Source organism: Vanessa atalanta, chromosome Z, assembly GCF_905147765.1.
Source record: "Vanessa atalanta chromosome Z, ilVanAtal1.2, whole genome shotgun sequence".
Lineage (NCBI taxonomy): Eukaryota > Metazoa > Arthropoda > Insecta > Lepidoptera > Nymphalidae > Vanessa > Vanessa atalanta.
In genome coordinates this window covers 1,494,507-1,521,840 of record NC_061902.1, presented here as the reverse complement: position 1 = coordinate 1,521,840, position 27,334 = coordinate 1,494,507, and the positions used below count along the sequence as shown (strand labels likewise).

General features: G+C 32.3%; 1 protein-coding gene across 3 annotated transcripts in view; it reads left to right on the top strand.

The window, feature by feature from the left end:
* Nucleotides 1–27,334, top strand: part of LOC125076134 (forkhead box protein L2-like) — a 105,753-nt gene that overhangs the window by 3,040 nt on the left and 75,379 nt on the right. For all 3 annotated transcript variants that reach the window (XM_047688108.1, XM_047688107.1, XM_047688109.1), the window contains exon 2: nt 6,818–6,960. In XM_047688108.1, the coding sequence (XP_047544064.1) occupies nt 6,818–6,960 (143 nt within the window). The remainder of the gene's footprint in view (nt 1–6,817; nt 6,961–27,334) is intronic.

Here is a 27,334-nt window from a genome sequence, read left to right as displayed (position 1 = left end):
AAGTTGAAATGCGATAGATAGAAAAAAAAATATATCATCATAAATCAATCACCTCAAGTTATTTTATGGCAACAATTTGAAACTTAATTAAAAACTGTAATGATTTTTGATAATTAAATTAACTCGGTCAATTATTTTGTGGAAAACATATGTATTACAAATTAATCACATTGTAATAGATACAATCAATAAGTTTATCATATTTTCATTAGTAAATAATTATCTCGTATGGTGTACTACGGGTACAAATTATTTTGGTTTGAATGATTTCGTCGGAAGTGACGTGAGTTGGAAAGCTAGCGAGAGAGCGATATTGTTCTTACCGATATCAGTTTTATAATTTAAATTTAATAGTTAAATTTCTTTATTAATCATTAAACAATAACAAAAAAATAATTAATTTAGATTGATATTCGAAATCAATAATCACAATTTGAATTACATTAAAAGTAAAAAAAAAAACTGGATGATATTACATCCTCATCACATATTGTACCGTCAACGGCAATAGTTGGTTATATCAATATAAGGATCGGTTAATATTTGTGATAGCGTCAATCTCTATGGGCGGGCGTCAACAGGTAGCCAATTTACAAGTCTGCCTGCCGATTCACAATGAGAAATATAATAAATAAATTTTGTAGTAACAAAGAAATATTATGTAGCCATGATGTTTAGCATGATTCAAAAACATTTCTTAATTAGATTACCTTTTGACCTCAGTCGGCTTCAGCTGAGCAACAAAAGGTCTGTTACTTAACTTACTTCAAAGATTAAGGTGAGGTTGAATGCAATAATCAGTGACTACATATTCGGCCGAAGATCCTGGGATCCTGAGTTCAAAACCCTGGTTGAGCAAAAATAAATTATGAGTTACTGCGTCAGTAACAGCCCGGTCTGCTAGTAAGTGGTATTCACACTACCGTGCCTCGGAGAGTACGTGTCACTTTGTTGTGGTCTGTGTGTTTTAGCTTCCCATCAGATTATGAGAATGAGGGGATGGAGAGTATACTTGTGTACATGCAGATGCATGCATGTGTACCCATCTTTATATTAATATCGAATAATAAAAGTATTTCGAGTAGGTCGTACATGTCGTATGGTCGTATATAAATGATTTAAAATTAAAATTACTGTGGATATGTTTGTTTATTTATAAAATGAACAATAAATATGCAGTCAACTAGTTTAGTTAGCATTTTAATTGACAGGGCTTAAAAGAATGGCTAGCATATTATTAAATGCTTAGTAAAAGGCTATTGAAGGTCTTAGGAGGAGGGAGCGGAACGGGAGCCTCCAAAGAAGAGCGCGGAGGTTGCTTATGCTTAATTCGTGTATATAGTTTATCTCGTGCTCGGCGGTGAAGTAAAACACCGTGAGAAAACATGCTTTAGATGATATTTTACTTGCATTTAAATACAAGTCCACCAAGCAGTATTAAAGTATCCAGGCGCAATATGTTCTAAGGTTTCTCATCTCTACAAGGGAGGAGTAGACTTCTGCCCAGAAGTGAAACATTGTTACAATTGTTACGGCCTTCTCCTATTATATTGCTCACACAAACTGCTATATGCTATAATTATTTATATAAGGTGTGCTGGTATACTTTTCTTACACGGTATCTAGCAAACGAATGGCTGATATTCCGACTTTTATTATAAATACAATTTCGAGTCAAAATAAAAACCATATTATTAAACAAAATAAATATTTTAATCTAAACGGAAAGAATCAACCGATACACTAAAACATTTGTAGAATATAGTTTTGTGATTTATTAAAACAACGAAATATCTAAAGTCGGTAACAGAATGTTTTCAGTAATGTCTTATTAACCCTATTGAAGGAAAGTAATTATTTCATTTTGTAATGTACAAAGAGTTTATTGAAGTTTGCATCAATTTTCAATAAAGAGTTAATTAATTTTTTTTTATATATTCTGAACCTCGCTATTGAAGGTCGCCTCACGCTCACGTTTGCTCTTGTAATTTCGTTCAAAGGAACAGATTCAAGCTTTTGCGGCTTTTCGAATATTAATTAACCTACACTCTTTGACTCCTGTTATATTACAGTACTCATTATTTAACAAATAGTTATGCGGCATCCGTGTTAAGAGAATTCATAATAACTCTCATCCCCTCAGATTATAAAACAAAAGGCAGGTGACGCGCGAGGATGGCGCGCGTTACAATGCAGTGTGTAGTAATTAACAATTTGGTTAATACATCAATAATTAATAATTAAAGTTCGTATTAACAAAAAGACGCGTCATTCCGCACTACCGGGATTTTCGTTTGTTTTTGTTTTTGTATACGATTTTGTTTTTTCACTATAATATTCCTTTCATTTTGTTTTATAATGTGTGCGTATACTTTAGTTACTTCATATCATGTCGTCATTTGTAAATATTGTATACTTTGTGTTGCATATCCAAAAGTCGAACTAAATGGTTCGACGGCTCGTTTTTTGTGAGAGTCGCCAAGATATGGAACGACCTGCCTGTATCTATTTTTCCTGATAAGTTGAACTCTGGAGCCTTTAAGAGAAGAGAGTGAACAGGTTTCGTTTCGATGGACGTGTACCACCTTCGTCTTCATCTACGCTTTCCATCAGGTGAGATGGAAGACAAACGCCTATTCCGTTACAACTATAAAAAAATATTTGTAAATATGATGATTTCGTCCATGGTGGCCAACCTCAATGGGGACCAGCCAACTAAGTAAGACCTATTATAATGCCAAAGTGTTTGCGCAGACAGTGCTGCACTTTCTATTATCTAACTCTCATAATCCAATGGGACGGCAAATCCGACAGTAGTAGGAAACAGTTCAGGCGCACGACTAAACGACTTAACGTGTTTTCCGAGCCACGGAAGACTACACACTTCCAACTCGAAGACTATTTTCCACCAATTAAAATTATTCTTATATTATATAGAGGTAATTTTTTTTTGTTTGTATATAGCGGGTAATGAGGACTAAGGATCAAAAACTTATTTATGTTTTTCACTGGTTAAAAGATATAATAATTATTTCCGAGTGCTACTGGGTGTAAATTATATTTATATAAAATCATTTTAAGTGAAGCCGGGCCGCGTCGCTGTTTACCTGTATTTTAAGTAATTGAATTAAATATTACTAAAATTTGATGAATTTTATTGTGGATTGGTCCAATTCGATTCATTCCAGTCTTAGGTAACTTTTTTTTGTAGGAATTAAATAAAAATAATTATTATTTATTAATCATCCGTAGGAAGCAGCTACCCTCGTCCATACAATCAATAAGTTTTTTTTACATGAGATTAAATTATGTTTATATGTAACAAACATTTTTTTGTTCTCCATTCTACTCTGTAGGGATTCGGCAGCGATAAAAATATCTTGAACATTGCTCATGAAAAATACTTATTTGAAACGAAACGACTAGTTTTCTTAACCAGTTTTTACATAATAAACGATACGATAAAACCGCCAAGAGTTACATAAAATTATACCATTATTTATAAGTGAAAATTAACATGGCAAACTTCGTGCACGATTTCCACTGTACAGTTGGAAATATTTTAATACAACGGATAAACTATTCGTTGAATATATTTCTTTTTAACAAATACGTGTTATAATTTCGTATTTTAGAACTTTTTGAAGGAAAATGTGTCAATCATTGTATGCACACGTGGAGGAAAGGTAAACTAATAATACCTGGTTTCCGGATTCGCATAGTTAATACATCCTTCCTGAGGCACGGCATTCGTTTCCATAATGAGATTCCACGGCTATTTTTACCTTGGCCTATTAAAAATTTTTAATCTCACGTGAATATTGATAAATAAGGCATGTTACAAGATTGTGTAAATGATAAAAAAAGCTTGGATGTATGCAAATTTCATTATACTGTATTTATATACTCTGTAATTAAAAAAGAATAAATAGTGTCTTGCCGGTTCTTCCCGTTAGAATCTACTTTCCGAACCGACGTTAGCTTTAAATTTAATTCAACAATAATTTGTAACATGAAGTGCTTTTGCTTACTCCAATAAAAAATATTTTGATTTTGATTTCATATTATAACAACCCATGGATTTACCATTTATTTACAAAAACGTTGCAATAAGTTTTTCAATACGGATAATGTCCGCCATGACGATATTGTATTTTATTTTGTAAAATTGAATGGTTATTATCGTGATAGTTGTTTGGCCATTGATATTTACCTGGATTTAAAATATGGCACCTATTCGACATAATAATGGATATTATGATATGTTGTGACTGCTTTATAAGTATTAAATTATTGAATTAAAATTACCCTTTGACATACGTTATATTCGATTCTAAAATATGATAACCGCAGTTAGTATTAGATATCACGTAAAAATATATTATTATATACTTATATGATATTTATTTTGGTAGAAAGTCTGCATATCAATGTTATTAACGAGCTTGGGATGAAGTCAGGGACAATTATTGATGTGCTGTCCCTTTCTTAGTCATGCGTCATCGTATATGTGCGACAGTAACAAAACGTGCAGCTAAAGTCTGAACGCTTTTAATAACAAGATCAATTATATCCGTGAAAGTAAAGACTTCAACACACGCGAATGTAACTTTTTGTAAAGCTACATCAACACCTTTGCCGCGTTTTCAGCGAACAAAGAGAAAACAGTTTAACTCTCATTGAATAACAATTTTGTATGAACATCATAGCGATGGTATTCGTTAAAATTTACTACGTAGGTGTGTCAGATGCTTTATAGCTCTCGTTTGTGTGGAGTACATTTGAGTTATTGAAGTTCATACTTATGTAACAATTGTTTGTTTTATTCCAATATATTTGAATATAATATTTGTGATTTTATAAATTATGGAAAACTTTGTTTGTACTTGTATATATAAACACAGGTGATACTATTCATTTATAAATTTCGATACTTTCAATTTGAATTTTATATGAAAATATTAAATATAAAATATTGCTAAAGACTTAAATTTAATTAGTGTGTATCTGTGTGTATGTTTGTCCTACTAAGTACCCCAAATTCATTGTGCATTTAATATAGATCTATATGACCACGAACTGATTGAAAAAGCTGTGATCGTAGTATAATATAAAGATATATACATATATATAATATGTAGTGTATTTAGTATCAGCAGTGCACCAGTGCGGGTTGCTAGTTAATATTATGTTCATGACCTACTAAGTGAAATAATTGTATTGAATTTTAGAAATAACTTTTAATAACAATTTTATCTCAAGCACTGTTTATTTATTTCAGTGTCCATGTCGTTCCAACTGACACGAGTGTCTTTTCATAATTTTATGAATCGTTAAAACTTTGTATGAACTAAATCTTTTGAAAGTAATTCGTAAGAAATATTAATGAACACTGTTGAATCCAAAATTAATAAGATACTATATCATTTAAATTAAATCTTCTTTAAAGAATATTCAATAATTAAAAATTACTATATAATTCTATCTATGAAGAGCCGAGATGGTCTAGTGGTTTGAACGCGTGCATCTTAACCGATGATTGCGGGTTCAAATCCAGGCACCACTGAATTTTCATGTGCTTAATTTGTGTTTATAATTCATTTCGTGCTCGGCGGTGAAGGAAAACATCGTGAGGAAACCTGCATGTGTCTAATTTCGACGAAATTCTGCCACATGTGTATTCCGCCAACCCGCATTGGAGCAGCGTGGTGGAATATGATCCAAACCTTCTCAAACGGAGAGGAGGCCTTAGCCCAGCAGTGGGAAATTTACAGGCTGTTAAAATATAATTCTATTGGCTTAATACTGGACGTTTTTTTTGGGATTATAAGTCGCTAAGCCTCTCTGGTATATTAACTAACTCTATCTAAAAAATCAAGTTGTCCGGTCGCTTCGTAGCCGAGCCGTTAGTACGTACCTCTGTTATAGTATTGGCGACCGAGCGATGATTAAACGATATATATGTTACTGTAAAAGCTCGAAATACGGTAAATCTTAAGATTTTCCAGTAAAACCTAATCTTTACCGATTATGAATGGTAAATGTCCATAAATCTTTGGGATTCGAATTCTTAGGATTTACATGTTAGATTAGGTTAGGTTGGAATGGTAAAAGTCCGAAAATGTCGTCCCTTTATAATAAATACTTACATTTGGCAACTCATGTCGGTAAATCTTAGGTTTTACTGGAAAATCTTAAGATTTACCTTAGTTCCAGATTTTACAGTAACATATACAATACATCGATTTGGTGTTTCGGTTTGACGAGTTTTATTTTCTAAATAATAATATATAATTTTGTCAAGTCATTTATAATACATAAATAATAATACGTTAATGTTACGCTGCTAAGTCTAATCTATACTTATTTTAGAAATGCGAAAGTAGCTCTGTCTGTCTGTCCGTCTGTTACTCTTTCACAGCTGAACTACTGAACCGAATTTGATGCAACATAGTATGCAAGCTTGAACTCCAAGTAAGGACATGGGTTACTTGTTATACCCTACGTCTGACGACTAGCCTGTCGAATGTGAACAAGTTACCTATAAAATAATAAAAAGTTCAAGAGTTTGTATAAAGCGTATCAAACCTTTTTTTAACAACGGGGAACGTTTAAATGCAGCTTAGTATACTAGCAAACCACTTCGTATATTCAATCATATTCAAGTTTAAAGGCTTAGTAAGACTATGCAATATAATATCTTAAACACCATAGCTGGCGGCGTTTTAGCAGTCCAGCGTTTACCTGTGCTGTTAATATAATAAATAAGGCGAGGGTTTGTTCCAATATGAAAATACAACGAAGTTGATTTTCCCAGTGGCCCGCGCCGATGGCGCACGGCAGGGCGGCGACGCTCAGCGCTTAACTCCGGACGCGCTGCCTTTCGACATGAACGATATCCCTGCAAACGTGTACGACGCGCGTAGGATGATCTACAACTTGCCACAAGTTCATCACACTGTAAGTACTTTATCACTACTTTAATTAAACTAAGACTTCGTACAGGTATAATTCATACAAAGCTACGCCTTTTATTTGCCCCCTTAAAGACAAAATTATCAAAAATGATTCTTAGCGGATGTTTACGTTAGACCATAAACATATGTTCCAAATTTAAGCTATCTATCTATTTTAGTAGTTTAGTTTAGATAGTAAGTCAGGATAAATGGTTTTATAACTATAAATATAAGGAGGTCCTGCATCTTACTCATAGCTGTAAAAATGAGATAGTCCAATAATAATGAACTGACATAGTTGGTCCTATTTATTTAATTCGACTCATCTTTGAAAAATGGGTTCAGCTCTTAAAAGCACTATTGAACTGTCACAAGATGTATGTGAAGCTATTGCTGATACAGAATATAGATAACTACTAACAAGAACTCATAAGTAGCTTTATCGTTATTTTTTATACGAAACTAAATATAACATATAGTTGTGGATTAAAATCGAACCTGGTCTCTTTGTCATCAACAATATATAGAATAATACGCCTTACCTAATTGGTTATAAAAATATATACATTAGGTTTTTGATTTCTGACTAATTAAAATAACTAAGAATGACAATTTATTTTGAACGAGAACTAAAGCGCTTCAGAGTTCCGTTATTGTCCTGTCATTAAACACAAGATTTCAAATGTCGGTGAATATTTAAATACGAAATATCCCTTATTAAGCGTTCGTGATTTGGTTATAAACTGAGTTGATTAATATGTCAACATTAAATATATAATAAATCTTTTGACTTTTTGATCGGTATTTGGCACACTGTCTCCGTTCGAAACGTGAAAGGTCGTAAATAATGCTGACTTTGTGAACACGCGGAAGTACCGTAGCCATAAATACAAAAACTATATTTAATTATATATATATAAGAAAACTTTTCAATAAACTTAAATTAACTATTTGAACTGAAACTGAGAACGTGCTAATGTGTCAAGGCTATAAAATATTGGAAACAAATGTGCATTAAACAATAAATCTTTTTTGTCACAAAACAATAAACACTGAAAAAAAAACCTTATGTGAGAAAGAAAATAAATGATTTAATGTCGGCGTTGGGTTACCAATGCAAGTGGCCATTCGACTCGGTTGCGTTTGTGAGGGAATTGAATCATTCTGATATTATTTATTACACAGCCAGTAACAGTACCCTCGACTCCGGTTGTTATTATTCAAAGTAATCTCTACCAAATTAGATATTGAAATGGTAAACTTATTTGAAAAAAATAATTGACAGATTTTACAAAAAAAATTCACGTCTTGGAAAAGGATTTGGAGACACAACAATCTGCATGTTTTAATGCGATTTAGTTGTAACATGTGTCAAAATTTCATCCGACATATGCAAGTCTTCTTAGGATGATTTTCCTTAACATAGAACACGGGATGTATGTTGGGATGGTCGCTGCAAGATATGTTAACCATTTCTTACACGCCAACATCAAATACGCCAACTTTGGGAACTAACATGAGGCCTCTTGTGTCTGTTGTTACACTGGCTAAGTCACCCTTTAAATAAGAACACATATTTAGTAGTGCTAGTTACCTACCCAAACTTGCTTACACAAAGCCTACCTCGATCTTCGCTTGCCTTACTCTATCCCACTGCTGCTACCTCTTAGAAGAAGCTTTTGAAATTCATTAAGTATCATTTAAACGTCAGTATTCAATAACATAGTACAAAAAGAGTCTCCTAATTTATTAATATAGGTTATTAGAACGTCGTCTTTACGAGTTGAATATGACCATTGTATCGAATAAGTCCAGTTTATGTTTCTCAAAATAAAAATATACTTTATTCAAATATGATTATAAAAACATTTTTGTATCGCAGTTTTCTACTATAGAATTAAGTATAACGCTACCAACAGTTCGAAATGTAAGTTCTTCCTAGAAGAACCGACAAGAAACACCGTTGTTACAAATTTCCACCAATATACATAAATAAGTATGTTTATTGAATATTATACTTCCACGTAAAAACTGTTTTTCGGGAAATTTCGTTCGTGAGACTGTATATTATTTATAGATATTTGATTTTTTCCATAAAACGCCTTTATTTTATTTATTTTACGAAACTCGATCCAGTAGGTTCTGAGAAAAAATATCTTCTCCAAAAATAAGAATTGTGTTTATTTTCTTCCTTTCTTACAAGGTTGTAATTTGGGGTGAGTTTGTACCCACCAGACGCAACTTTTGGCCAAAATTTGGAACGAATGCGCGTGCGGGTCGTTCACTCCTGCTTTCCCGTCTAAGGCCAATTATATTTTATTATTCTTAAAAATTAATGAATACTGACACCATGCTTACTTATGATTTATAATATAATAATAATCTTTGTATAGTTTACAGACTAAATACCTATTATAGCCTTTTATAGAGTAATAAGTCTAATTCATCAGTATTTTTGACATGAGATTTAAACGTATTAATAGACCAATGAGAAAATAAGCGTGGGTTTCCATATGAAAAAAAATTATTGAAATATATCACTCATATTTTTTACCTTTGAGATTAATACAAAATGTATTGACTGAATAAATTGGGAACGCACGGCCGTTATGGTGTTCATAATATGGACAATCTAAAATATGGTTTCAAACGTAAACGATGAAAAGTTTTTATCGAAATTAAATTGATTTCAACATTGTTGCTTATTTTAATAATAATTAGCTATAAAATAAATGTTATTGACAAATAATCTTCACAGTTTTGATTAGTAAAACAAATAAAGGTTGTTGCCGACTAAGCTGCGGGGCACTGTATTTGTAAATATTACAATGTTTTCCGGTAATTAATTTATCAATACTAATTATAAAGCCGTTAACATACTCATGATTACATTAGTGTTTCCTAACTTATCTTTAAATAAAAAAATGTGTTGATTGAAATTTATTGTTTTTTTGGCACTATTTTAGCGCAAACGCCTGTAATGAGTTGACATGGCGATACGACATGGCGCCATGTTTGATTTTAGTGACGTCATTCACTACACGGGACGCTTCGTACCGCCTTTGATTTTCAATTCGCTACAGTGTGAAAATAGTGGGTATAAGATGTTTTAAATTGAATATAATTATTCAATAATAAGGCGACGGTGACGTTCTCACAGCTAGCGGCTATCAATGTGAACCGTGTTATCTGTTCTCCCGTCATCACCAGTTACATCACCGACCTTGTTTGTTTGACATTTATTCTTGCAAAATACGAAAATGTATTTGTAATCTCAAAGACGTTTTGTTAAATGTTGAGTATATATTATTTATTTATAAAAATTTAGCTGTTGTATTATTATTTTCAAGTTTTTTTTTTCAGTTCAAGCTCTCTACGATTCTTGTAGAGGAGTATCTTTAATCTCTAAAGACAAAAGAATAATCTAATTAAATGTTAATAATTTAGCTTGGCATTTAAACTGGTATAAGTTTGACTATATGTGTTGTTTAAAACATTTTAATAATATCGAAGAATAATGAAAAATAGAATATACGCCTGTCAAGTGTTAAATTTTGCACGCGGTTTTTACATAATATTTGTTTTTATCATTTTTAAGTGCTGTAGAGACGTTTTGTTATCTCAACTCTTTAGTGAAACCTATTAAAATAAAACTACATTACATTATCAACATCGAATACGCTGTGAAAATAATAATAAATTATTCATGTAAATAATGAAACAATAAGAACTGAACCAAAATTTGTTTTCTTTAATGATAAAAAACAATATTGTCATTTATTTTTAGAGTCGATATGTCCCTGTGGTCAGATTACGTGAATCTCAAGCGGAGATTATGAGTTCAAGCCCGGGCAAGCGCCACTGGATTTGGTGCTTAATAGTTCATGATTTTTCTGGCTTTAGCTCAGCTGTGGAATATTTATAGGCATAATCTTTCGGCATTTTGCTTGCATCGTCACTATAATCATCAGTATTAGTCACTGGCGGATGTTTTAAGCTCGTTCTTTCTTTGTCTTTTCTTATCCCTCCGTTTCTAATCACACCGTTTTCTTTCATATTTTGTTGATGCTATCTAACCATCTTAACTTGGGCGTGTTTTGATTTCAGGTTTGTAGCCACTTCTACTAAAAAAAAATCACTCATTTACTGTCAATTCGTGACCGTCTATCTAAGATATTATATAATTTTATAGGACCTCTCAATATTCAAAAAAGAACTTAGTACCACAGAGTATCTGACTTAATATTGTTAGTTTTTCCATGCAGACCAATGGAGATATGCGGGCCTCTACGTGATTATGGTTTTCTAATCAAGCTACATTGACTGCGGTGGCAAAATTTCGTAGGCAAACAATTTCAGCTTACACAGTTTTTCTTCGCCACTGGCTTATATTCAGTTCAATAAATACTTTATTATGCTTTAATTGATTCTTATGAACGTTTTTTTGTCTTTAGATAACATTTAAGATTTAATTCAGCCTTTAATCAATAATTTTGTTTACGTTCCTCTTACCCTATATTATAATGATTTTGTATACGTTTTGTTGTATAACGATCTCATACGATTCGGATGAGTGTATCATTCGAGCACTCTGTACATTGCTTTTATAAATAGTCATATTGAACAAATAAAGTCTTCGCTTCGACTCGATCCGATGTCGTATTTGGTTTTTTAAAAAATAATTTGTATATTAATCAGAGAATTTATAAAAAAAAAAAAAACGATAAAAACAACCTTCGCTTGATGATTGGTAATCAGTCAAAATCCACGCCCTTTCAGATAATTCTCTAGGCATATAATCTTGGCGATTGATGTAAACATCTCGTGCGTAAATGTAAAGTCAGGGTAATAATATTATTGTGTAGGCATTAACCTAGGAACAGGAGATGTCAATCGAGAATATTCTTTATTTATCGTTTATTTTTTTTTAATTTGAAGCTTCTCGAACAGGCTGTGAATAAAATTTCAAGGTCAAATTTTACTAAAGCATTTATTTTCTTTACGCTGAGTAAAACCTTTTTTCCTTTTTTAACTTGCAGCTCTAACTTTTTTTTTTTCATTAAATTGTTCGCTAGAGAAGCAAGGCTACACATAATATTAAACCGATTAAAATTGTCATTAAATGCTATAAGAGCAGGTGTAGTCTTAACTACCAAAGGCTGGTTTCATTAAAACATCCAATCAAGAAAAAATATGAAAGTAATGCCCAATAAGTTAGTATTTTGGTTGCACTTATAATAAAGTAACAAAGTATTTATGTAAACAAATCTAGGAAGTAGATTTTAAACTACTTCTAATCGTAGTACGAAATTTGCAACTTTGCAAATGTATATAATTCGAATGAGGTTGTAATAATTTGGTTCCTGCGTGGATAGTGAACTTAATAATGTTCAATAGAAAGCATCACATGTTTGGACTCATCTAGTTTGATAACATCCTGCAAATGTCCCACTACTGGGCTAATAAGGCACCGTCGAACTCGAAATTAATTATGAATACAAAAATTTAGTCTCGGGTTTGAACTCAGAATCATCGGCTAAGATTCGACTTATGTAACTAAATTATTAATTGTCTGGGTCATCACGGCGTTTATTTAGTATATTTAACTATATTTTTGATCACTTTGGCTGTTATATCTCTGATGTTACGCTATAAATTGCATCAAATGCCGTCTCGAAGAAATATATTTCAAATGAATTTCCACTTATAAGTTTTAAGCAACTTGGTAAATGTTCTACGCAAGGACGCAAATGTGGATTTTTTGGTAATTTATAAAAAATAACCGTCTGTGCAGAATACATATATCAAGTCTCTTAAATTCATAGTCCATTGTGGCAGCAGACAGAACCGGCTAAAAAGAGATCAGGCGGAGGCCCAACGGGTTTACGTGCTTTCCGAGACAAGGTTATGTCATTGGCAACTTCCTAAACCCGGCCCATTGAGATTTTCAGCCTTATAAGCTACGCCAACGAGGTAGTTAAATATATAAATATTTGACAATTTACATTTTTTTCGTTTTAGAAATAACATCGTAAGAGAGATTACGTTGACTGTACCAGTGTTAACCGAGTCGACGAAATTCATTATTGTTTAGAGATAAATTATTGATATCGATTACAATAATAATATTATGAACAGTTTTAGATATTAGTCGCACACGTTTTCATGTTAAAAAATATTAATAATAGGTGATGTTAATATGTTCATAATATTTCATCATTTACATTTTTAAATCGCACGTCAGAAATATCTAGTATCTAACCGATCATCACTCGTCTCATGAACTTGTGTCAGGGACGCAAGATAAACAAAACAAGCGGTTTGCATTGCTTGGTTTTTAAATAATACGTATTATAATAATTGGGGAAAGATATTAGTTATTAAATCACTATAGAGTTTTTCCTGAATCGATAATATGAATTGAAGGACATATAAAACTTCCATGTGTATCTTATACGGCGTAAATATTGTTTTTTATATGTTTATTTGAATGTAATTGTTTTTCTGACCGTGTTTTGTAAGGTATGTGAAATAGGTGACCGTGTCGTATTGCTGTCTCATGGAACTATGCGTGGATGGAACGAAGGAAAAGTGTTATATCTCATCTGTCTTTTATAATAATTGTAGTTAAATAAAATACTATAACGTCAGATTTGTGATCACAAATACTTACAATGAATTTTAAATTGAATACATTCTTAAGTCAACTATCAGGCTTTATTTTCATTTACTAGGGTAAAGTCGAGCACACGTGCGACCAACGCGTGACAACAAAAAACTCCTATTTTATCATTCAGTGTGATATATTGTCATTAGTATGCTTAAAAAAAATTACAAAGCTAAAAGTTGTAAGTAGGTAATAAAGGTATCCAGATAATATTTTATAATAGTGCATAACCACAGATTACTGGCTAAACCAGCGTCTCGAGTTATCAGTAGTACATTGCAACCATACCTAAAACCGCAATGAAAATAACCTTAAATATTAAAGCTAGCAATTATTTGGCGCATTTCCACGTATAACGGACACATTTACAGAGACCCAAAAACAATTTCAATGTTAAATAAAAACCGACACTTAAGAATACACAAAAGAAAACTTAATCTTGAATTGTGACATCGCCTGAAAACAAAACCAAGCATTAATACAAACTATCAAACTCGCTGCCGTATAGACAAGAAATATTAAGTATCTGTATTTAGTATACTACTAAACATCGACAAGTGGACGAAAACGCGTATTTGCTGATTGCATTACTTGTTATAATTCAGCAAACGAAGCAAATACATTTAAATAGGTCTACAAGTTGTCGTGTTCGGACAATGTTTAACGCTTAGCTTTATCGTCATTTAGTTTCATGTCCGAGTGAAATGAAACTAAATGTTATCATAAAAAAAAAAATGTATAAATTAGACGTTACCTCTGCCTACTTCAATTTAAATATACCTAACTTTTACTATTCTATATATTCAATTGATTATAAGCTGGAGGGAAATGTTACAAACTTATCTGATCCGTACTTCAACTATTACTCAATAATAAACTGCTCAGCTTAAACTGAGAGCTAATTCTACTTATTCGTATCGGCTTTGTGCAAGCCCGTCTAGGTAGGTATTATCAATGTTATCAATATTGATGGTGTTTCGGTTTGAAGGGCGAGTGAGTCAGTGTAATACAGGCACAAGAGACATAACATCTTATTTCCCAAGGTTGGCGGCGCATTAGCGATGTAAGGAGTGATTAATATTTCTTACGGCGCCATCGTTTATGGACGGTGGTGACCGCTTACCATCAGGTGGCCCATGTACTCGTCCGCCTACATATATAATATATATATATTTATCGATCGAACCGCAACTCGAAACAAAAACGACTGAACGGCTACGATTACGTTTCCATTCGATTCCGATATAAATATAAATAGAACTTTATATAACAATAATCTTAGTTTAACAACTTTAATGTCCCGTTACATATCTCTGGCTCCCTTTTCTCTCACGGTTTTGTGTAAGTATTTAACGTAACGCACCACGTTTAAGTTTACGAAATATTCGTGTATAAATCTTACGCTTTACATGAACTACATTTTAAGTGAGTGAAATTGAAAGCAGCTATCAAACCCACTATCAAACGCGCTGTATTTTCCGGTAATATTTTAGGAATTAAAAAAAAAGTCTCCTCGTGAATTAGTATAGATTTGCATGTTTCAATTTTTTGTTACGCGTAAAATTATACATACCCGTTTAGCTTAACATAAAAATAAAATATTCACTAGCAAATGCGTTAGTTTACATTCAAAATATAATATTTTCTACAACGATAGAAAATAAAATAAAAATAGATTTTATTTCAGTACAAGCGCTTTTCATTTGTTGTTTTGCAAGATTAAATAACAGTAACAAAATTAATACGTCCTGTATAAAAATCGAACAACACTAACTTCAAGTTTTATAAACATCTCTTTAAACTAATTTGTAATGAGAAATACTTCAAATCTTTTCATTTGTCATTCTATATCACAACTAATAAATAAATCTTATGTACGTAACTCTCTCACAAATTCTTTGGAAGTAAACATTATTTATAGTTAAAAGACCTGTCAAATTATTAACCTAAACAATCAAGCGATTTATAATGTATGTGTGCGTGTGTAGTTAACGTAACAGTAACACAGCGAAGCTAATAAATAGAACTCTTTGTTCCGACATCGAGTATCAACTCGGTGTCGATTTGATGAAATATTGCTCGAAAAGAAATGGAATCTGTTTATGGTGATTCTACTTAAAGTATCGAGGGTTCCGTATAAATTTACAGAATCATAGAAAATTAAAAAATAAAATAATAATTGCCGTGATCATATACTAAACTATAATATACGTCAACGCTAAAATGCAAGTCTGTTTTGAGTAACCAATACGCCATGCTGTCGGCAAATAGTAATGGGCATTGGTATTTCTATCAATTTTACTGTCCATCTACCATTCCATATTTCCCCCTAGGGTAATAGGCACGCATAATTTGAACTTCAGTTATAATATAATGTAAATTAATATACAAGCGCTCGGCTTAGTACATAACTTAGTTTGAAATATTTCGATAATAAGGTATTCAGACAATAAATTCAAAAAAAGTACTTGGATAGCTGTTAATAAGGTACATTATACACTGTAATTCAGGTCATAGTGTGCAAGTGCAAGCAGTGCCCTTCCCCTCAAAAATTTTTACAAAACTGCAATAAGATATTTGGAAGTAAGGAAGGAGTAATCCTTACATGTAGTTATAATTACATAAACCAATTAATTTTACACAACCTATATATATATATATATAAAATATGAACGCTTTTTTGTATATTATTTTTTGTGCCAGTAATAAGTACACTTTTGCTCCAAATCTTTTACGACGTTTATGTTAAAATTTGAGGTATTTTATGTAAGTCATACCGCACTGAAATAGTTACTACCCGGTGACGGGATGTCAGGGTTACCAGTTGCTTTTTGTTAAATGCTACAATCTATAAAATATTGATAGCATATATTTTAATGAAAATTATTTATAGGATAACATTAAAAAATATTTTGAATATATTTGCAATACTAAAAATCTGTTTCTATTCCTAGTAATCTAACTACATGAATATACTAGAATAGTGTCAATTTTAATATCGTCTATAAATGAAATATCATTAAATAAAACATTAGCAACGATCACATCGAATTCCATCGATGAATGCATTTGCCGTATTGCTAAAACACACAATTAGCTTTTCAATCAATAGTGTACCGATAATCTAGACAGATGCCGTCAAAATAAAGTTTCGTTGAAAGCCCGCGTGTCAAAGCCCCGTGTTAGGTTTAAATTAATTGATTTAATATATAGTTATATCGACGGTATTTCCGCTAACATTATTGTCGAATAAATAAACTTAATCATTTTGAATAAAAAATCAATTTAACTAATTCACTACATAAGCATTTTCATGGAATTGGAAAAAATAAACTAATTTAATAATCCTATTACCTCCACTGGTAACATCCAATTGGAGTTTTTTTTTTATCGTTCGGAGAAATGAAATTGGGTTACCAATATTTGTCTAGAAATCATTTTAAAATTAGATTATATTCGCATCAAAGGCAAAATACTGTACTTCTATGTCCGATGTTCCTCGATCTTCTTGATCTTTATTAATTAAAAAAAAAAAATGTTCGAAATATGAAAATTTTCATTTCCATCTTATTTTCTCCTCCTGGCATAAATGCTTCATCGAAATTATTAAAAAAGGAATTAGGTCAACTAGATGTAATTCATTTGAAACGAAGAAACAGTCTAGACGATGGAACGAGTCTAAGTAAAATATAGATGAAAAAGTAAATAAAAATTTCTTTACTATATAATAGTGCGCGAGGTGTCCGTGTGTCACTTACACTATCAAATATAAAGTAACATTCATATGATCACACTATGATCAGTTTATAAAATTTTGGTCAAATGTCTTGTTCGTTTTAAATTCCCTTCAATTAAATCAGATATTCTAATGCCAAACAGCAGGGTTGAAGTCAATATTTCTTACAGCGCCGTGGTCTATGGGTGGTGGTGACCACTTACCATCAGGTGACCCATTTTCTCGTTCGCCTACCGATAACATAAAAAAAATGGTTAATGTCCTTTGTTAAAACTAAATATGTTAGTGGATACGACTGTTTTATTTATAACAAATTAGTTAAGGATATCGATGTGTTAATAACAACATTAATGAATATAAAAAGCAAAATAAATAAAAAACTTAAATAGTAATTTGAACTTTAATAGTATGCACAACCAGTTTAACGTTTTTGATTAATAGTTTTAGTTGATATATAAACAAATTATAATATAATTATTAAATAATTACAATAATTACTTTAATCCTGTGTATTACTGAAAATGTTTTGAAAATAATTAATTATACGAGTATTTGTCAAAGTTTAAACAAATTCAATATATCGTTATCAAGAATTTTGTACTATAAAATAATTATTAATTTAAATTTGGAATACATAATATATTAACGTAAAATATTAATTTTTGATGTAAAACATCAATGGCGATCTCTGAGGTAACATGGACTCGAACGCCGTGACATATGTATATTTGCGTATATACCTCGCACATATATTATTATAATAATTAGATTAATATATTTATTTTATTAATAAAACTTTACATTTATAATATGGCAGCCCTCGTTATCGTGTTGGTCAGCTGGCTGGCACGCGGTCGACTCGAATGAATCTGTAATTTGACGAGCCCTGTGACAAATGTACGAGGCATTGCGTTTTAAAGTATGCCATTTCACGACTCTCGATTGTATTCGGCTATCGTTCTCTTGTTACGAATATGAATCGTAATTGAAAGATTTCTAATATATTATATCCTTTAAAGGGTATCGTTATGGTTATATATTTTTATATATATATGTATGAAACTGTTGAGAAATGAAATTCAATTTAGTAATATCAATGATTCTGATATACTCTACAATGTAGAGTAGGAATTAATATTTGTAGATTATACAGATATTCGTGTCTAGTATCGCGTACAAGATGGCGATCGCTACGTGGATGTTGCAACTTCGTATATATGACTATGTTGCAATTTTTGTTACCATATATTCATTGATACTGTTATTTAAATTCAAATGTCAGTGTGTGTGTTAAGCTTTCATCTAAATTTTCAAGCATGTTTTCTTACCCATTCAGTTGAAATTTTGCAAAGACTTTTTCTCCTGTAGGCAATACGTAGAATAAATTCAAATCAAATTAAATCTTTTATATTAAACAATGTCGCTATCAAAAAGTTTTATTTATCAACAATCCGATTTTAAATTTACTCTTTAATACGTAATATGAGTAAAAAAATATTACATTCTATTACGTATCGAAAATTTATTTTTTATTTATTTGTTTAAGAAGAGTTTTATGATTCCAACGTTGCGCTCAAATTCGACATAAAACATTATTAATTTATTTCAAATTTTCCATTGCATTAGCATTAGCATTAGCAGCCCGTAAATGTCCCACTGCTGGGATAAAGACCTCCTTTCCCTTTGAGGAGAAGGTTTGGAGCATATTCCACCACGCTGCTCCAATGCGGGTTGGCGGAATACACATGTGACTGAATTTCGTTGAAATTAGACACATGCAGGTTTCCTCACGATGTTTTCCTTCACCGCCGAGCACGAGATGAATTATAAACACAAATTAAGCACATGAAATTTCAGTGGTGCCTGCCTGGTTTTGAACCCGAAATCATCGGTTAAGATGCACGCGTTCTAACCACTGGGCCATCTCGGCTCATTTTTTGATTGATGATTTTCCATTGAATAAAATATATTTATAAAATAAATATTTACAATTAAAATCGCTTCAAATATAACACAGTACAGAATCCCTGTAACGAAACTGACATGTTTCATATTAATACGATACTAGGATGCCGTTAAATTATATACTAATTGATTGTGGTCGTTGTGGCAAATAATTCAAAATATACATACCTCAATACGCTTATCGCTACCGTTAGAGTAAAAGGTCGTATGTTCAATTACGCGTGTTGTACAGCGACATCAAAAGTATATTCAACTTATGTTTTATTCAATTTGTTCACATGTTCTATATGGATCAGAGTGTTGGGCTACAAAAGGGATGACTGAAAGGCAATTGCGTGTGGCGGAGATGAGAATGCTGAGAGGAATGTGTGGTGTTACGCGAATGGATAGAGTAAGGAATGAGTACATAAGAGGAAGTTTGAAAGTGGCACCAGTAACCGAGAAGCTATCTGGAAACCGGCTGTCATGGTATGAGCATGTTATGCGGAGGAATGAGGACCATGTTGTGAGAAGGTTTTGAGAATGGATATGGATGGATATAGAGGTTGGGGACGAGCAAAGGAACAATGGATGGATTATGTGAAAGTCGATATGGTTAGAAAGAATGTTACTTGTGAGATGACGTCCGACAGAGAAGTATAGAAGAAGAAGACATGCTGCGCCGACACCAAGTAAAATTGGAATAAGAGCAGGAAGATGATGTTTTTTTTTCAAGATATATTTAGGTGAACTGGTAAATGAGCCACCTGATGGGAAGTGGTCACCACCGCTTATAAACATTGCCGCAATATTAACCATTAATTACATCGCCAATGCATCACCAACAATGGGAGCCAAGATGTTGCATTTGTTGAGCTCGTAGTCCAATGGATTACTCACACTTCAAACCGGAAAACAACAATATTAAGTATCGCTGTTTGGCGGTAGAATATCTGATGAGTAGGTAGCACCTAGCCTCATGAGTTTGCACAAAGTCCTACCACTAAGCAAGCGATATATAAGAAATTAATCCGAGACGTCTAAGTGGTTAGTTTAGGTTAGGTTATTGAACTAGTAAGTCTATGAATTTTCAGGTGATTAACAGTGAAGAAAACGTAAAGAGATTTACATATGTCGGATTAAGTTCTGCCACTTTTTTGCAACGGAAAAGCGTAGTGGAATTAGCACAAAACCTTCTAAAAATAAAGATCCTAAGCCAAGCCAGTGGTACATTGAAAATCAGTTACTTTTATATTTATCATTATAATATTAATTTATGTCTTCATTGTTTCTAGTGACTAATGTACGAGACATAAAGCAACTGCAATAATATTTAATTAAGAAATAAAGCAGAGAGTTTCGTTTATAAAATTATTATGTCTTTCTTATTAAAATAAAGAAGCGTACATTCCGCGCACAAAAGGTCGTAAATACCAGCTGCGGATTGAGACTAAGCCAAAAACGCCCCAAAAGATGTTATACATAAAAAAATGCCACATAAGACTTTTTTTTACTATAGTATATTGTAAAAAATTATATTTATTATTATTATGTAACGACTACGTGAAATATTTGTGTACTTAGTAACCGATATTGCTGTTTTTTATTTATTTGTTCAATACGAAAGATACATAGAGAGTCAGTTTATTTGAAATGTCGGTTTAAAAATTGTGAATTCATTTTATGAGGGAAAGAATGATCCGGAATTCGTTAAGTACTGTAGATTAAAAGTCCAGAGATATCGAACATAGTAATATCGGATATATTCATATGTTTTCTCTTCAAAATTACTAAATAAGTATATTACCAGTGCTATTTAATCGTGACGTTACAAAGTAAATTAAACTTAAACTTAACTTTTGTTTTTAATATGTAGATTCTACCGAGAACTGGCAAGGACATCTGAAATCAAAAAATCTAAATATATTAACAGTATTTAAAACGGAATATTTACAATATTTTTATTTGATGGAGCTCAATATTTCGGCATTATCTACGAATGTCTTGTTCACGAGGCTTCGAACCGAATACCATAATAATAACGTATAACCATGTTAATTTAAAATCTTATATGTAAATATACATTTATATTATTTAAGTAGGTTCTTGCGGGCAAATTTGAATCCTCGCTTTACAAAATTAAATTAAAACAATACCTTACTTACTTGGTGGTAGGGCTTTGTGCGAGCCCGCCTGGGTAGGTACAACCCACTCATCAGATATTCTACCGCCAAATAACAGTACTCTGTATTGTTGTGTTCCGGTTGGAAGGGTGAGTGAGCCAGTGTAATCACAGGCACAAGGGACATTACATCTTAGGTCCCAAGGTTGGTGGCGCATAGGTGATGTATAAGATGATTTATGAAAAACTGGCAAGAAACTCCTTAGTTACACTTTTAAGACAATCTGTTACAAGGTTTTTAATACTACATTACATGATACTATAAGTGCGTTATTAGTTGTTCCGCATGGCAACGAATAAAAACCCCCACATCCTTGTCATCCAAGTATTCTTAGCATGTGATTCAAATTTATTAATTGGCAAAGCTAAGAGCTTGAGGATTCCTGTTGTAGAAACGAGCACCTACCCAGTGTATGAATTTTATGGAGACGGAAATCGAGTGTCAAGTTCAATTTACCATATTATATTGTTTTTGTATTCAAAAATAAAAATAAATTCTCAGCTTTATGTGGTAGAGTAAGGTGTCATGTCAGAAGGCTGTGGTGGGATGACTGAGATTCTTTAATAAAATCATATAGAGTAGTAGAAGAATCAATAAGCTTAACTTAAATGGGGAACCTGATGCGTGCAATTGGAGCACTTGATGGAATGTGGTCACCACCATAGACATTGGGACTGTAAGAAATATTAAACAATTCGTACTTCGCCAATGCACTACAGACGAACTCACCGAAAGGCTTTTCCATTAAACAATTGACAATTGTCTGAAATAAGTAATTATTTGCAACTAAATCGGTAAGACGGTATATTGAAATGACCTTGAAATAAAAATAAGAAAACGTCGAAATAGCCACCTACTGCTGGGCTAAGGCCTCGTCCCTTTTGAGGAGTAGGTTGTAGACGGGTATTTGGATTGGTAAAGGCATGAGGCAGATTAAAATAAATAATGACACATGCAGGTTTCCTCACGACGTTTATCTTTACCGAGCACGAAATGAATCATAAATTAATGAGCAAATGAAAATCCGATGGAGCTAGCTTGGGTTTGAACCGATTATCATGTAACGCGGTCTTACCACTGGGTTATCAGCGCTTATGAAGCTCAAAAAAAAATAGAATTCGTTATCCATTATTCTCAATATAATTCGTAGCTTCAAATCCGTGCCCTTGAATACAGAACGAACAGTGACCCACAAACATAAATTCAAATTTTATTAAAACGCATACATATAATTATGAGTGTCGCAATTCCTGACCCCGTTTGAAAGTGTGGTGTTGATTAAATTGTGCTAACGTAAAGTTTTATGTGACCGTAGTTTTCTAGCTACGTAAGCGGCCAAGCGCTTGCGCAGCGAATTGCGAAAATGTATTAAAACGTCATCATACGATATGCATGATTAAATTAAATAGTAATATTTGATTTTAATTAATATTTATATATAATATGTAGTCAATATTTTTACGTGTGTTTTTTTTTTTAAAGATTATTGCTATTATTTATTATTACCATACTCCTCAGGCTTTAGTGTGACTCTCATGGTAAACATACCCTGTTCCGTTATAATATTAAATTTATTTTCGAAAATTGGTAGGTAATGTTATGGTAGGTCGGAGTTCCTTTTTTTTTCAGAAATAAATTTCTATCCTATTTCTACACTCGGACGAAGTTGGGAGTCTCCTTCGTACAACTAAATTTAAAAAAAAATGTCACAATTAAACTGAATATCCCTTGAAAGCGTTGTTAGCTGATCCATGCACGTGAAGGGGATATTGCATGTTTGTGCATTTGTTCATTACGTTCGCTGTTCGTGGGTGGCCCTCTGGTACATTTTTACATACGTATAACTCCGGTACTCTCGGGTCCTCAGACCGCGTTCACACGATATTCGACCTTATAGGGTTGAGTGTAAGGTCAATAGGGCGTGAAATCTCCTTATCGGTGGCATTGGTGCCAATGCTAATTCGGTCTCAAGTGCGTAACAATGGACCTATTTCACGAGCGGGTGACTTTGTTGCGTTTTTTTTTAATTGTTACTTACGAACATGGTACATAGATATTTTCTAGTACGTTACAAAAGAAACAACGTAACGCTTTTTTATTATCGTTTTTAAGCTGATTTCACTGAGATGTTGTGCCTTAATTTTGTTGGCAATGTACAGTATATTTTAATTAATGGTAATATTCTGCTATTTAATAATAAATTTTATGAGTTCTTTTCTTGATTATTCATACTTTTAATAATATTTCATTTTAGTTCTCTAAGGACTGGTTACTATATTCAAGATGTATAGATACGAGGCGTAATTCAGAACCATTGATTTGATGCGCACGGACCAGAAGGCTGTTAACAACGGACAGTAGAGTAAATGTATGGAGATGACAATTAATAGCGTTTTAATAAAGAAATTTAAACGTCATTTAGACAATTATGTTATTTAATTTAAAAAAAAAACGAATCGTTTTTTGAATAAAGTAACCTAAATTTGTAGTTTTGTAAGATAATAAAATACGTTAATTAAATATTACTACATTCTTGCTTAAATCGAAAAATATGTCGAATAGACTGATACACTCGACATCTGAGACTGATTAGTCGAGTTTTATTTTGCTGAGGCAAATATTTTGGCCACGATCGTGTTGTTCTGTGTACTTTATGCTTGTTATCCGAAGATAGACTTCATGAAGGTACAGTTAGGTGGGCCGCGCTTCCTAGTATTTTAGTCAAGATATTTTATTATTTAAAAGCATTTTTTACACAATACTAACAGTTTTATTTTTATCTCAGAGTATAAGGATTCTACTTGGAATCAAAGTCAATATATTATTTATTCTCGTAGGTTTTTTATAAGCACTTGAATACTGCTACAAGATTCAATTGAAAATTATGCTACAAAATAAATATCCTAAAATAATTATCAAAAGTCATGCCCATCTAGGTACCACCTACTTATCATATATCCTACCGACAAGCAGAAATACCTTAAACTGCTGGTTTTGGTTCGAAGATTGAAGGAACCAGCGTTATTACAGACTCAAGGGACATACCACTTAGTTCCCAAGGTTGGCTTATTGGCAATGTGAGAAATGGTTAATATTTCTTACAGTGCTAATATCAATGGGCAGTGGTGACCACTTACCATCAGGTGTCGCATTTGTCAGTCCGCCTATCTAACTTATATAAAATATTAAAAAAAACTATTATAGGACCTGTGCTCCATTTTTAAGGGTGAATGAACTTTTCTTAATGCAGGGTAAAGGTCTAACTTAGGCACGTTGGCACCTCATTGATAGTGTTAGCAGCAGAGGGTCAATTCTACTAACATATAACAATTATGATTCAGCTTAATCGTAACTGAGGACCGATTCTATTTATTTATATCGATTATGATACGATGCCGATCATATTCCTATCCAACGTCGATCGAACCGCAACTGGATTGTTGTGTTTGTTGAAAAGGAAAACGGCTGAACGGCAACGATAACGTTTATATTCTTCCGTTCCAATGTGACAATTTCTTAAAAGAATTGGTGCCCTATAAACATGACTCACGGTATTAGTAGGTCAGGACTACCTCTAAGATATATCTTGTCTTTTCTGATAGTAATTAGAAATCACATTGTATATATTATATTTAACGACATCCGTGGCCGAGTAGTGTGTACACCGCTTTGCATGGGTACGTTACTCTGAGGTCCCGGGTTCGATTCCCGGCCGAGTCGATGTAGAAAAAAGTTCATTAATTTTCTATGTTGCCTTGGGTCTGGGTGTTTGTGGTACCGTTGTTACTTCCGATTTTCCATAACACAAGTGATTTAGCTACTTACATTGGGATCAGAGTAATGCGTTCAAAATGCTTCTGTTGCGAAATTTAAAAAAATTGTTAAGGAACGCTTGTGTGCGAAAGGTTACTATACAATTAGTGAGTTTATGTTTGATAGCACACCTTGGGAATGAAACGATCGCCTCCTGGCTGTTTCTACTCATATACAATTATGTATATAATTTATTTGACGTAAAAAAAAAAAGTCCTGCTGAGTTTCTTTCGCCGGTTCTTCTCAGGTCAGGGTGTTTTCTTTTTCCGAACCGGTGGTAGTGTTTAACTTGACAATCAATAAGAAAGTGTAATACTTCTATATTGAATAAAGGAATTTGAGTTTGAGTTTGAGTATGTGATGTTGTCCAATATTATTTATTTATTCTATACGCTTTGAATAATAATTGCATTTGCTATAAATTAACACTTTTGGCCTTCAGTCGGGACATGTATTAAATAATGTCACACGGTATGGAGTAGGCAAATATACTAAATTGTATTGCAAATAACTTTTTAGTACTGAAATGACTTTCATTAATTTTTTTTTTAATTTAAATCTCTTATTCACATACTAAATAATTCAATTCATACATAATAAGCTTTACTATACAAAATAATCTAGAACTTCTATTATATTTTAATTAATAAAAAATGCTTGTACTTAGTTAAATTACTATAAATATTGATGATAATATCATTTAGGCCGACGATGACGACATATTATATATGTAAAAGAACTCAAAATGACGTACATAAATGATTTTATGTATTTATATATACATACATCATAATTATACATAGTGTTCTACAGTGTTCGCTTTAAAAGATGCATAAGAAGGTGTATAGCGAAAAAATAAGGAGTATTCCTCAGTTTTACAGCTGTTATTTAGAATGAATTAGAGTAGAAACGTGATAAACTTATGTGCGAGCTTAAGATTGTTGTTTGATCACCTCAGATAATCAATTAAAACTCTCTTGTAGATAGGAACAGCGATAGAACATACATACAAAAAGTATGTATGTATGTATTACCCTGATGGTTATGAAGTAACCAACCAAATATATATTTAATGATGACAAATAAATAATATACAACATGAATATAAATTCAATTGACAAAAAAATTAAAACTGTTTCATTGAATGATAAATAATCGATGAGATACTTCTTGACTTATTAAGCAACTAAGGATAAAAGTTTGATCAAAACTGACATTCAGATTTTTTGTCCAACGGAAAAAAAACCGGTATGACAGTGTCTTAAATTCTATTTTGTATATTACAGCATCCTTTAACTTGGACACTTTAATTGAACTGTCCACAATTATAGTCTGTGATTTGAGAGGATTATTTAACAGGCCATATGATATAGCCAAATTGCTAATAGCAGCTAAGTCACCATTAATCTGCTCAATTGCGTCTCTCAAATTAGAAAATGATGCAGCAGAGTAAATCAAACAGCATATAGGTGACAAGAAGATAGTATAACAGACATTCTGTTGATGGATTGATTAATTCATAACAAAATCGTTTAGAGAAACCCTTGGTCAAATTTTACCAATTTCTGTCACTCGGATGGGAACGCAATCGAGCTGGTTTTCATACTTTAATAAACAGCAAAGCAGCTTATATTAAATTCCTTTGAGTTCAATGTACTCTTGTAATAAAGAATGACAAACAAAGTTACTGTTTTTTGTAACGTGCATGTCGCCTGCGTTTTCAATCACGTTTTAGGGTTCGGCCGTCAGGTGTTAGCCATAAAAAAGTAGCCGATGTCCTTCTTTGGAGTTCAAGCTTGTTTCATAATAAAATTTCATCAAATACAGTTTAGTGGCTTAGCCGTGAAAGAGTTACGGACAGACAGAGAGACAGAGTTACTTTCGCATTTATAATACGTAACATATCATTTGAAACTTTAAATAAGACCTATGACAGACGTATGAGATTATTCTAGGCAAAAACTTCACAAATTTATTATCTATGACTTCAAATAGTTTATAATCTGAAGAAAAATATAGCCTAATTCATAAATAA